Here is a 13,975-nt window from a genome sequence, read left to right on the forward strand (position 1 = left end):
TTTGCAAAAATCTCTTAGTGCAATGATCTCTTAGACATTTCTTAGACAAAAGACAAAGCTTACTGCAGCCACGTTCTGCAGATTGCCCTACAGCAGTATTGGACTAGAAGCTCAGACGCATTTGTTCACCGGGACTTAAGGTAGCCGTCTCAGCAGGCATGTGGCTTACTGTGTACTTGTACTTTGCTCAAGAGAATTTCTTCCTGATATTCTGTTCACTGGGTTGGCAAAAGCACCTGCCATTACCTTAAGAAATGATACTACTATCCTGTTTAGCCATCCTGGCATGAATGAAGATATCTAAAGAGACATCCAAGCTCTTTCCTCTCTTTAGCTGACAGAAACTGATGCCTGGGTTGGCTAGTCTTATGTCAACTTGATATAAGCTGTGGTCATTGGAGAGGACGAAGCCTTAATTGAAAAAAAAAAAAGCCTCTATAAAATTCAGCTGCAGGCAAGCCTGTAAGACATTTTCTTAGTGATCCTGGGTAGTGCCATTCTTGGCTGGTGGTCCTGAGTTCTATAAGAAAGCAAGCTGAGCAAGTTGTGATTAGCAAGCCAACAAGCAGCCCCCCTCCATGGCCTCTGCAGCAGCTCCTGCCTCCAGGATGCTCCATGGCCTCTGCAGTAGCTCCTGCCTCCAGGTTGCTGCCCTGGTAGAGTTCCTGTCCTGACTTCCTTCAGAGACGAACAGTGATCTGGGAGTAAAGCCAAATAAGCCCTTTCTTCCCACCTTGCTTTTTGGTCACAGTGTTTCACCACAGCAGTAGTAACCCTAATTAAGTGGATCAACCTATGGCTCCAGCCGCATATGTAGCAGAGGATGGCCTTGTCTGACATCAGTGAGAGGAGAGGCCCTTGGTCCTGAGAAGGCTCGATGCCCCAGTGTAGGGGAATGACAGGGCGAGGAGGTGGGAGTGAGTGGGTGAGTGTAAGGAACACCCTCATAGAAGCAGGAGAAGGGGAGATGGGATAGGGTGTTTCTGGGGGGTAAACCAGGAAAAGGGGATAACATCTGAAATGCAAATAAAGAAAATATCTAATAAAAATTAAAAAATAAAAAAATAAAATTTCATCCTAATTCAAACAAAATAAAACAAAAAGGCAATCCCTAAAGAGTTGTAATTTTCAGAGTCTCTTATTGGGAAAAGAACAAGGGTCTCCAGTCTCTTTTCCAGCCAGAGGAAGGTCTTGTCTCCTAGAACCCAGTTTTGACAACTCGTAGAGCACTTTGCATGAATGGCAATCCTGGATCACTGATGGACAGGGCCACATCTTGACCCAGACTGCTTCATTACACACACCTCCACCTCCTATTTACCCCACAATAGTGCTCTAAATGTGGAACTGGGGGTGAGCCCTAGACTTCTTTTGCTTTCCCATGTACCCACATTAAATAAGTCTCTTTTATCTGCTTTTCACTACTACTTGTGTCTTTGATTATCCTAAAAACCTGTTTTCTAATAAGGAAGGTCTGAAAGTAGAGAAATATGTTCTGGATGTCTGTAGGGATAATGGCTTATTTTATTAGCAGTTGGTGTGTAGAAATAATGGCCTACTTTACTAGCAGCTAAACATCATGCATGGCTTCAACTGAGTACAGCTAACTAAGCTCATATTTGTAACCACCATTTGTGGTGGTTTGAATACAAATGGCTCCCATAGGCTCCCATATTTAAGTGCTTGGTCCTTTGCTGGTGGAACTGTTTGGGAAGGATTAGGCATGGCTTTTTGGAATAGGTATTTCACTGGGGGTGGAGTAGGAGGTTTCAAAGGCCCATTCCCCTCCCCTTGCTAATAGAATATTGTAAAAAAAAAATAGATTATGAAATAAATTATTATTTATCACTTGTCCTGAATCTACCTACCCCTTCTCATTTCTTTCCACTGTGGCTTTAAGCATCACTGACTATGTGTCGTCAGGCACATAGTATGCATTTCTAAACCCATGGAACCTCCAATGTGTAATTTCTCCCTTCTATAACGGTATCATCCTCATTGAGATAAAGAAAAAGAAGACACATTGTTGCTGATGTTAGTCCAAGGTCCTAAATAAGAAGCCAGACCTTTTATATTTAAAGAGTTTGGTAGGCATTTCTGATAGTTTACTAGTTAGTAGATTAACTAACCACAATTGAATCTTATTTTTAGCTGGCTGAGTTCCTTAGGACAAATTCAAATCTACTCCAACCTACTGGGACAAGCAATGTTCGCAAGTATTCAAATTATCATCCAAAGACTGAGTAGTGATTGAACAGATAATTTTTAATGCACCTGGACCCAGTTTTACAGCTTCGTGTGTGACTATACCGCCCCCTACAGGCAGTCTAAAATATATTTTTAGGAAATTCTACAATGAAAGGAATGACTGGATGATTTCTTGGCTGAAAATTCAGTGCAAACCTAGTGTCACCTGCATTTCCCCTAGCCACTTCCACATTATCTTTAGCACGTGGATGCCAGGAATTGTGCTGTTGACGCTGATGTCAGGATAAGCGGGAGTTGAGTCTTCAGGAACTGGCGGCTCCTGAGCAGGGATGAACACAGACACCCGTGCAATGTTGGAGATTTCCGATTTCAGGTTGGACTTATCTACAGCCTGGATAGCAATGAAGATATCTGTGCCATTTCCAAAAATGTCGCTGTCTAGTTCAAACTCAAAGGTTTCCTCAGAGCTGGCCTCTTTGGGGATGAGATCAGTACTGTTCACTTGGAGTGAGGTGGTGAAGTTGTCTCTGAGATCAATGATATTTGTGCTCATTCGGATGATGTAGCTGGAAGCTAAAATAAAAAAACAAAATTAAAGGAGTGAGAGGGGGCGTAATGGCCAAATCTTAATCTTTAAAACTCTATTAGGAATTGCATCAATTCATTGACATTACAGCAGATGAATGGAACCAAGTAACCATATTTACAAGGACTGTCACCTACTGGGCACACTTGTTATTCTTAACAGAGTGGTGGATATAAAGTTGGTTCAGTGATGGCTTAGAGCCTGGTGCTCGGCTGAGGAAGGATGCTCATGGGTTATTATTTCCTTATTTGCAAGGGAGGTTGGTGTTAGTGTTTCTTGAACACTGACATGCTCAGAGGATCTTAAAACATAGATTCTAAACCACAAGGATCTAAAAACATAGGTTCTAGTTCTTCAGGTCAGGCAGCTGCCCATGCATTCCACAAACGCGTGCTACTCCAGACCTAACTTTTATATTTGAGAGTCAAAGTCTAGTAGGATAGGCAATTCCTTTCAAGGATATTTGCTCTCTATTTACAGTCCTTGTCTAGAAACTCTACAAAACCTTATTTGTCAGAAACAAATAAACAGCAAACAAACAAACAAGCAAACAGACAGACAAAAACAAAACACAAAATCCCGGTGTTTTCTTTTCCTACATAAAAACGTCTTATTAGTTAAGAAGGTCGTCTTCCTAGATTTTAAAAACTATGTGCCTTTAATTTCAGAAGCCATTTGAGATTCCCCGCCTTCGGTCTCCTCCTCCCAGCACAAGCTCTGCTTGGTTGGTGAGCTCCTCTCTAGGGTCTGCGCATCAGTCTTACCTCGCCCGTGGTCATAATCATCCCCAGGAGCCGTCCATGTCAGATTCACGAGGTTTTGCCCTTGGATGCTGGCCTTCAGGTCAGTGATTTGACAAGGTGGAAAGAGGTCAGGAATGGGAGCTGCGGGGACATTGGTGGCCACAAACGACCCCCCTGAAGATGTCCTGCTGAAGCACAGCTGCTTGTCTTGAACAGTACTCGTTTCAGGACGTGGTGGATTCATTTTTATTTCACCTGTGTTAAAATTTATTCAAAATATGAAAAGCACCACCACTGAAAGGCTAGCCTGCCCATTTTCTACTGGGTCTTCCTTCCCATCCTTCCTGCCTTCTACCAACAAATCCCACTTTGAAGTCTGGTGGCATGACCCCAAATTGGGGTGTAGAAGAAGAAAATGAGCAAAGGGAGACCCCCCTTTCCTTACGGAACAGGTGTTTCCTGGTCATAGGAAAAAACAAAACAAAACAAAACTTAGAAATACATTTCTTCTCTCATGTTTTGTCTTTAATTTAAAAACATATTTATTTAATTGTTTGTGTAGAAGGGGAACATGTGGAGGTCAGAGGACAAATTATGGGAGTGGGGTCTGTCCTGCCACCATGTGGAACCCAGGAATTGAACTCCAGTTGTTAGGCTTAGAGAGAAGTGTCTTTATCTACGGAGCCATCTCACCAGCCCATTGTTTTCCTGTCTCCTACAGTGTCTGTTTAAACATGCTATCATCCAAAGAAGCCTCATATCGCTTTGATAATATCTTGAGTGCCATATTCTCCCATTTATTTAGTACTTGATCTCCTTGGCCTTTAAGGATTCCCTTGATTGTTTAATTTATGTAACTTTCACTGCAGTTTTCACATTTTCCATATTTGTGCTTTGTCTTTCTTACTTGATGGTAATTTAACACAAAATAGTTTACATCAAGAATTCCAATCCCAATCCCAATGTTCTCTCTTTTTATTTGAAGACATCTTCTTGCCTCCTTCTCTGGATGGTAGGATTGAAGAGATGCACCACCCAATTGTCTCAATCCCTACCTGGGAATTTATCCAGGTAGCAATTACAGACTTTGCTTCACACTCATACAAGACTAACTCCATGCTACAAAATCTATGCTATGGTTCTGTGGCTTACTCAGCCAATAAGCTCTCAGAACCCATCTTCAATAAAGCCATTTCAATCACAATATGGCATTATTCAGGATTTACCTTCTCATAAATTCTACTTCTTTAAAAACAATTATTTTTGTTGGTTTTAATATCAAAGGCAAGTCCTGGAGTCTGTTAGACTCTGTTGCTCTCAATCATGCTTGATCCTGGGCAAATTTTTAAAATCCAGATTGGTGTGGAATGTCTTATTTCTTAAAGACATGTTTTTCCCTCTTGGTGACATGTGCTCAGTGGGGAGGGGGCCTTGCTCACCTCCAAGACAGTTTATTTTACAGTGGGAGAAAGTGAATCACATGGAGAGGTTATATTTTATTTTGTAGATGATGTGACTTGGAACCAAAGTGGTTAAAAGTTATGATTTGCCTAATTGATTTTCACATAGGGTATTTTTCTGTCTCATGAGACAGAAGAGGATGGCCAGACACATTTCTGAATGTAGTATCTTGGGGGTGGGGCTGTCACTAGTACCTAGAAGTGGACTCCAGTAATTACAGCAGAATCCTCCAAGACACAAGAGTGTACTCAATACAAAGGATCAACCAGCTACAAATGCCAGTAAGGTAGGGAGACCCAGGAACCAAGAGTTGTCTTGACTCTGCCTCACAGGCTTAATGGTTCTTTTAGACCCAAGTCTTTCAGTCTTCCCTCCAGATCACTTACCATCTTCCATCCAGCCATCTATGTACATGGCTGCGTTCTTCTGAAGCGCTGCTCTCTGTCTGTCTGCAGTAACTCCTCCCAGAGCCCATATTTTTATGCTGTATCTACCATTTGCATCAAAAGCTGTAAAAAACCTTGAGTAGACACCATCATTCTTGGTGGCATCGGCACCTTGACGAAGAGATGAAGGAATTTGTGAATACCCAAAAGGCAACTGGATACCTGTATTTCCAATCCATATGTAAGTTAACATTTTACGGAGAAAATGAGCATTAGCTATAAGAGACTATGAGGCTTGATTATGTATAGAATGAAGCCTGATGCTTATTTACACGGTGTGTGCACATGCATACATACTTATGTGTAAATCTTCTCACCCTGAACCGTCCTTTCCTTTTAAAATCAGAGGTCACTTCACACGTCTCTGTTATGACTGATAACATGAGCTATCAACTCACTAATTATCTGTCAAGTCAAGTCAGATTGTTCTATATTCATGATTGGGGAAGAAAAATTCAAACTTTCTCCCCAGGGGATGTTTAGGTAGGAACTTCATTTATAAATTTCATTCCAATAAAGATAGTTCTGTCACAGTAAACAGATACCTTCTACAAAAGAAATACAGAATTCATTACTTCCTTATAGATTTCTTAAGTGAAAGAAAAATAGGCAGAATTTTTCACTTGGGGAGCACGCCTAACCTAAGGTCCACAATGGATCTGGTAATCTCTTAGAACTGTGCTGGAATTTATATCTGGTGTTTTAAAGTGTGACATTATTTCCTCATCAGTAATGAGGAGATATGTCTGTATGTGAAGACATTTTGAGGAGGTTGTGGACCCGACAAAAAATGGCTGTTATTTCTCTTCCCTTGGTTTGGAAGGGACACAGCTCTGTGTCGTCTTGAATCCTGTTGAATTCAATGCACTTTGGCGCTGCAGAGGCTAACCCTGACCCTTCCTCATGTTTCTCAGCACTGTGAGGTATAACAGACATGAGGATACAGTGAACACTTTGATCCCCAAGGCTAGGTTCCCTGCTGCGGACTGCCTGCACTAGACATTCCCGTTAGCCATTCCGGGGCAGTGCCGTCTTAGAAGAAGATCTGATTTCTAGTTTCTTGGATGGTTACCTGCTCCGTTATCCAGTAATTCCAGGGTTACTGTTTTCCCATTCACAGATTCTATCAAGGCTGTGACGCTGGCCCTGAGAATAGGCGAAACTCCTTGGCGAATGCTTGCATACACTGTTACAGGGCTGGGGAATTTCCCTGTGTTCTTATTCACTACTGGGGTCACTGTAATGGGAGGCAGTGTGGCACTCGCTGCACGGGAGGTGACAGTCAAAGTGAGAGTCTGTGAGCTCGCTTGAATGCTGTATTTCCAAAAGCCAACCTGTCCAAAACAGATGCAGATATTTCCAGTGAGTGTCAAAGACCTAACTTCACTGTCACTTACAACAAATGCTTCTGTGACTAAAGTGTGTGGCAAGCATAGAAGATGTGCATGTACTTGATTCTCTGCCAGTCAAGGTAAACATGAGTGAGTGTGGACTGACTATGGGACTCCCATAGTCAAGACAAACCTAGCTAGGGATAATGAAGTTTGAGGCTGCGTCCTCATTGACCACTGCTCGGAGTTTCCAACGGACAGGAGTTTTCATCATCCCAAAGAATCAAGGATCATTTGTCAGCCCAACTGCTGTGTACTTCAATTGTTTCCCTTTCGTTTGGGGACATAAAATTACCTTTCCCTCTCTCTTGAGAGAGGCTGGCTGACTTCAACGAATGAAGAATTTTCATTGTTTTCTCCTGAAGTCAGTAATCATTCTTTTTAAAAAGATTTACAATTATTCATAAAACAGATTTTGTCTAGTCTGCAGGGAAGCTGACTCCATACCTTAGCCGTGCCTGGGACTTGGAGGTAGGCCACCTTAGTGGTTTTGTCTAGTATAAAACCATTTTGTTGCACTCCACTGGGATCCCAGATAAATATGGTGGGAGGGTTCGTTGTCCAGGTAACAAGAAACAAGGTGTCCTTCCCCACTGTGCTGTCCACGATCACTGAGCCATTCATCCATTGGTTATTCTGGAGGTTAACTCCCCTGCTCTCCAGCTGTTGAGAAGATCAACGCTTTACTTTCTGGACAATGCAGTGTACATCTCATACCCCATCCTGACTGCCAGGAGGCAATTCAAAGGCCAGAAGGTATTCTTGGGTCCTTTGTTTGGTATTTAGGATCATTTAGGATTTAGTTCTAAATCCCTATTCCAGCTTCATGTTTCTACAATATTGCTTTCTCCACTCAAAAGACCACCCCTTTCAGGATTCATGATCCCCAGCTTCATGCTCCTTGCCTCACCCAGACATCATTTCTTCTCCTTGCTTGTCTGAGTCTTACTGATCCTCCAGAATTCAGGGCAAATGTCACTTTCTTCATAAAGCTTTCACTGATGACTGTCTCTTAGGAGGTGTGAACCACCTTCCTGTGATCTTTGATGTAATTTTCTCCCTGGCTGTCCTTTGATGGCCATCCCATCGCACTTTACTAGTATGTCTCTGACTGCCCTAAATCCCAAGAAGGGCTGACTTAACTCATTTCTAACCATGGAGAGATGATATAAATTACAAAGAATTATAAGTTACTAAGTGAAGCATCATGGGAGTTCTTGGGATGGTGAATGAAATGAACTACTGGGCAGGAGATTGCACTTTGGGATGGAATGAGATTGCTACAGAGGAGGGAAGGAAATAGGAACGAGTTTCCATAGGAAACGTGATTTGAGAGTTGTCTCTTTCATAGTAATTCAGCATCTCTAATTTGATACCTATTAGAAGAGGTAATGGACATGGAGCCAGGCTTTCTGGTCCCACTGGTACATAATGAATGAGTCTGGATGTAAAGGACTCTTGTTCTCATGGTAGGTTAGAAAATGAGAACATCTTTCTCCCTGTTAGTTTTCTTAAATTAAAAAAAAAATCATAGACATGCCTGGGAGTTTTTCAGCAGTGAATAACTTTTCTGGAACACATTTGTTTCTTTGCAAAACAAGGTCCTTGAGTTCTAAATTTTCCTGCAGGAGAACCAACATAGAAGCCATTGTTGTCTCCCCAGATTGGAAATACAGAGCATCAGCTGTCCTCAAATACTATTGTTTTGAACCCTGCCATCCAGGTTTGATGCCACCGTTCCTCCAGGGCTACTCAGACCTTGACTGAGGAAATCAGAAACTCACACTGTGCTGGCTCTTTATGCTTTCCTCCTATTGGGCTGCCTTGTCCTGTCTTGGTGTAATAGTTAGTGCTACTTCTTACTGTAGCCTGGTGTGCCATTTTGACTGATGTCCCTGGGAGGCCTGCTCTTTCTAAGGGAAGGCTGGGTGGTAGGTGAATCTGGTGGGAGAAGGGAGGTGGGCAAGGGAGGCTGGAGGAGGGGAGGGGAGGGAGGAGAAACTGCAGAGTTGGGATGCAAAGGATGAAAGAAGAATAAAAGAGAAAATCTCACGTGCAGTTCCTGCAGTTACTCTAATAGAGCACTTTGAAATCCATTGTTTTTCTCAAAAACAGGCCCAAGATATTTGAAAGATAATTTGAGCTTCTCGGCATTTTAGAACCAGACAAGCCCACAGCTTTCTGCTCCATAATTAGAGAGGTAAGGTTCTTTACTCAATGTCACTTAATGGGAGACTCAGGATCAAGATTTGGAAGTCTGAATGGACTATATGGGGTTTCCACAGTACAAAGTGCTACAGGAAAGTCATGGCAAATCTTAGGAATAAAGGCAATGGGAAAATAGGGCACGTGGTGTCTGCACACTTGTTCTAGAAAATGTATAGATGATGGTCTTAAGACAATTCGAGCCAATATATTACAAAGAGAGTTTGTCAGCAAATGCTTATGGAGACATATTACTAGACATATTTACCAAATAAGTAAATGCCAGCCACCTCAGTTAAATAAGGGAGTTTACACTTGGAGGATGTCTGATGTCAAGCTGAAGGATGAATTTCAATTAATACACAAAGGAATGTAGAACTCAAAGCATCCATCAGTCTAGACTGATTACAAGTAGACATGAGAACTCTGACCTGGACGGAGTGCTGAGAGATAGCCGCATTTCCTGAGGAGAGCGCTGCGAAAGCATCAACAAGACCATTGTTCTGAACCTGATCCGAAGAATATGTCTGCAAGCCTCCTAAAGAGCAGCCACATCATCACAAGTTATTCTCCAGGAAACCCGTATTTGCAACATTTTAGCTATAGCTAAGATAACAGGATACACAATTCAGATCAATAGCAAATATATGTGCATATTAACTCACAAGTTGATACTGATATGCACATTATATAAGCATATATACATGTAAGCCTATATACGCCCATATTGAGACATAGTCTCCTATAGCTCAAGCCAGCTTTAAGTTCACTATTTATCCAAGGATGACCTTTACTGCAGACCCTCGTGCCTCTACCTCCCAGCCACTGGGATTCCAAGTTCATAGCACCATGCCCAGTTGATCCTGACTTTTCAATCCTAGTGATGAACAGCTTCAGTGACACCATCATGAAGCTACTTAAACTGTCTGCACAAGTCCCCAATAGCATCTACACTTTAAAGGTCATGTGCTTCCACATGAGAGTCTGTTAAAGCGTAGTTCACACTGGTTGGTTTACCCTTATTTACATGCAGTTCTAACAGATTGGGTTTTAAAGTTGTATTTCAAATCACCAAACCAAGAAAGATACATGTGTGACAATATCAAAAAAATAACAGTGGACAAAGAGGTTTTTTTTTAAAAAAATTGGGATGTATAGGAAAAGAAAGATTAATTTTCTAGGCCTGGAAGCTTGGGTATTAATGGTGCTTTGGAAATACTTGGCCTAGGGAGTGGCACTATTAGGAGGTGCGGCCTTGTTGGAGGAGGTGTGTTGCTGTGGGGGTAGGCTTTGAGACCCTCATCCTAACTGCTTGGAAGTTAGTCTTCTCCTGTTTGCCTTTGGAACAAAATGTAGAACTCTCAGCTGTTCCTGCCCCATGCCTGCCTGGATGCTGCCATGCTCCCTCCTTGATGACAATGGACTGAACCTCTGAACCTGTTAGACAGCCCTAGCTAAATGTTGTCCTTGGCCATGGTGTCTGTTCACAACAGTAAAACCCTAACTAAGACAGGTATTGGGAATAAGTGTAACTGAAGAAGTAGATAGGAAGCCACTCCTAACTATTTTTTATATTCCTTAATGTGTGTGTGTGTGTGTGTGTGTGTGTGTGTGTGTGTGTGTGTGAAGGGCAGAGGATGTTGGGTGGTAGTTGCTCTCTCTTTATGGAGCATAGGTTCCAGGGACAGAGCTCAGGTCGTGAGCTTGGCAGTAAGCATCTGTGACCACTGAGTTGTCTTGGGTAGTCACTTTTAAACTGTTAAATAGCACCTGAGGTTAGGGACAGTATCCCATGTCTTCCTCCAGGTGAGTGACAGTCTGCTTTGCTCTAAATGTTGGCCACTAATCACTAATGGCTGCCTCCTTCTCCAGACGATTGCCTTACCCCAAAGGGCCATCCTACACAGAAAAATGATTCTTATCTCTGCTGTGCTCCACCAACAAATGCCCCTTGATTGTTGGTGCAGCAATACAAAAGGAGAGTCCTTTCGTCTCAAGGGAAGACCAAGTCTGCATTGTGTTTCTAGTGCAGAGTCCCCCACCCACTAGAGCGAGGGTACAGTGTGAATTTGCTTCCATCCTTTCCTCTGTTTTCTGCTCTGTCTGTCCTCCATTTTCTTTTCTCTTGAGAGCTCTTCTTCTACAATCACATGTACCAAATCCTTTATCTCAGGCCCTGCTTCTAGAGAACACTGGCAGATATATTAGCTCCAATATAAAATGTTCACTGATTCTGCAAAAGAAGCTGAGGTGAGAGGAACCTGTCTGCACCATCTGTCAGCGTGTGAGACTTAGACACAGCACACTGTTTTTTTGTTTTTTTTTTTTTTTTTTTTTTTTTTTTTTTTTTTTTTTTTTTTTTTTTTTTGTGGAGGAACTGCCCGTGCACTGCTTGACTGAAGGAGCCTCTGATTGTTCACCAGGCTCTTCCCTTCTTCCTCTCTTCTCCTTCCTGTTTTTCTCAGGTAAAGTTAAATACTCATAAGGTATCCGGGAAGGTTTCTCTGAGTTGTCATTAGGGTGTAGCACTGTTACTTTCTGCAACCTTGCCTAGTCCTGGAACCAAGACCTTAAAGAGAATGGGCGGAGTCAGCTCTAATGGGCAGAGTCAGTTCTAGTGGGCGGAGTCAGTTCTAGTGGGTAGAGTCAGTTCTAGTGGCCATTTGGGAGAAGCATAGCTACTTGAATGAGATGACTCCATCTCTCCATATCCCATTTTTCCTGACTCCTCAGGTCACTGGGGTCCATCGGTGTGTCACCGCATCTTCCCTTACCTGTCATTGTGGACAGCTGCTCGAGCTCTTTAGCAGCAGCCGGTCCCAGGGCCACTGTATGGATGATGGCCCCGCTCTTCTTCACCAGGTCAAAGCAGCTGCCAATGGTGTTGTCCTCCCCGTCGGTCAGCAGCACAATTTCAGATCCATCAGTTGGATACTTCTTCTTTATCATCTAAGAACGTGATTAAGGCAGGGGTTATGCATCTCGAGGCAGCCAAGGTATTTGTGGACATTGCCTTTACATGGGACACGAAGGAGCAACTGTAGAGGGACTGGGTAGCTGTCTGGGAACGCTGGAGGAGCATCTGTCTAGCAGTGACACTGCATCATGGAACTCAACTCTCTGTGTTGTTAGCCTGCCCCAGAAGGGATGCCGCGCAAGGCAGGGTGCTCTGAGAGATAGGCAGTCCTGGAGAGGACACAGGGGGTTGGAGTTTCCTTCATCTGGTCTCTTTGAGAAGCCTCGAGATGTTTGAAGATACCTTCAGAAACATCAGGAACCAGGTGAGGGATAGTGGACCTACAGGAGAGTTTAACTTCAGCTTTTTACTATCTGACAGCATCAACTGTATAGGCTGGACAGTGTTAACCAGATCACAGATATTTAACCTTTTAATGCCCCTTCTGATGAAAGCAAACACACACACACACACACACACACACACACACACACACACTTGCAGACATGCACGCATGCAAGCATGCTCACACAATTTTTGATGTTTGTTTTTTGAAACAGGGTGCCTGTAACCTACAAAGGCATCAGATTCTCCATGCAGACAAGGAGGCCCATCGTCTTCTGATTCTCCCACCCCTACATCCACAGTGGTTTAAAAAATAGTTGTGTACCTAGGTATACTTTTAATAGAGTATAGAGGACAGTCCATCTGCCAATGATAAATAGGATCATGATGGAAAGAAAATTAAATAACAGCATATGTGATCCATTGAGGAAAACTGGACTTCACGTATCACTGCAAGGATGGAAAGAGACCAACATGCAGGGCAGGCGGTCCAGATTAAGTCCCTCAGCCCACACTCTCTGGTTGAAGAATGTATGGCAAGAAGGCTGGAGGGGAAGGTGGAAGCACAGGGACGTCTCCCCAACACTGCATTCTCTATTTGAGTGCTGACAGGAGGTCACATGTCGGCTGTGGTGATGTTAGAAGGGAGTAGACAGCGTGGACAGAGACTGTGGGAATCTAAGAGCTGTGGTCATGCCCCTGGTCTGACCAAGTGCTTCAGGGACTAGAAAGTAAGAGCTGTGGGCTGGTTTGGACCCCTTCGCTTCATTTCTCATAATTGCTGTGTGTCATGAAATTCTGGCTGCAGTTTCCATGTTTCCCATAGGGACACAAAGTTGAGTCACCAGGTAAGATTCAGTGATCCTGTCATAGCACTTGAGAATGTGTCACCAAATAGAGCTGGATGGAGGAGACACATCAGACATACTCGGAGTGCAGGGATGCATGCAGAATCCCTGAATGCCTGGCTGCAGGCTCGGAGAGGACCATGAAGCGGGGAATCCATCCTAGCTCTGAAGGCATAACTCTCTGTGTCTCTGTACCCTCCCATCACCTCCTTGTCCTCACTCACACAATTCAATCTGACACCAGCCATGTGTGGAAACTCTGAAAAGGAAAATGTCATAGGAGTAAAAATCACACGCAGTGGCAAACCACAACAACAGAGCACGCCTTACTGTAAATGCTGCCTGAAGCCCAGAGCATATTGATGTCCCTCCTGAAGCTGCTGTGGGTAAATGATTGATCAGCAGATCTCTGTCAGCACCACTGTTTAACTGATGGAGTTCGCTTTGTACATGGGCGGCACTGTCAAAGGTCACCATCCCGACCCAGGATCCCTGCTCCACAGTCTGCAGCAGGAAAAGCCGGCTGGCCTGATTCATTCGGTTAAGACGACCATCGTTCTGAAAGGGCAAGCAGATGAAAGCGGTCAAGTTGGCCCTTGAACGAGCAGACTAACAACCCCAGGTTAAAGAGTGTTTAGAAGCCAGGCGGTGGTGGCGCACGCCTTTAATCCCAGTACTTGGGAGGCAGAGGCAGGTGGATTTCTGAGTTTGAGGCTAGCCTGGTCTACAGAGTGAGTTACAGGATAGCCAGGGCTACAGAGAAACCCTGTCTCAAAAAACCAAAAA

The 13,975-nt window shown here is 43.5% G+C and overlaps 1 protein-coding gene across 1 annotated transcript in view; it reads right to left on the reverse strand.

Annotated features, from left to right (window-relative positions):
- Positions 1–2,250: 2,250 nt before the first annotated feature.
- The window catches only part of Clca1 (chloride channel accessory 1), a 30,143-nt gene continuing 18,418 nt past the window's right edge, over positions 2,251–13,975 (reverse strand). The window contains exons 7-14 of the mRNA XM_031376186.1: positions 13,520–13,747; positions 11,815–11,989; positions 9,472–9,578; positions 7,283–7,498; positions 6,517–6,778; positions 5,385–5,555; positions 3,559–3,792; positions 2,251–2,781 (exon numbers count right to left, since the gene is read on the reverse strand). Of these exons, the coding sequence (XP_031232046.1) occupies positions 2,393–2,781; positions 3,559–3,792; positions 5,385–5,555; positions 6,517–6,778; positions 7,283–7,498; positions 9,472–9,578; positions 11,815–11,989; positions 13,520–13,747 (1,782 nt within the window). The 3' untranslated portion in view covers positions 2,251–2,392. The remainder of the gene's footprint in view (positions 2,782–3,558; positions 3,793–5,384; positions 5,556–6,516; positions 6,779–7,282; positions 7,499–9,471; positions 9,579–11,814; positions 11,990–13,519; positions 13,748–13,975) is intronic.

The sequence above is a fragment of the Mastomys coucha genome, unplaced genomic scaffold (genome assembly GCF_008632895.1).
Source record: "Mastomys coucha isolate ucsf_1 unplaced genomic scaffold, UCSF_Mcou_1 pScaffold16, whole genome shotgun sequence".
Classification (NCBI taxonomy): domain Eukaryota; kingdom Metazoa; phylum Chordata; class Mammalia; order Rodentia; family Muridae; genus Mastomys; species Mastomys coucha.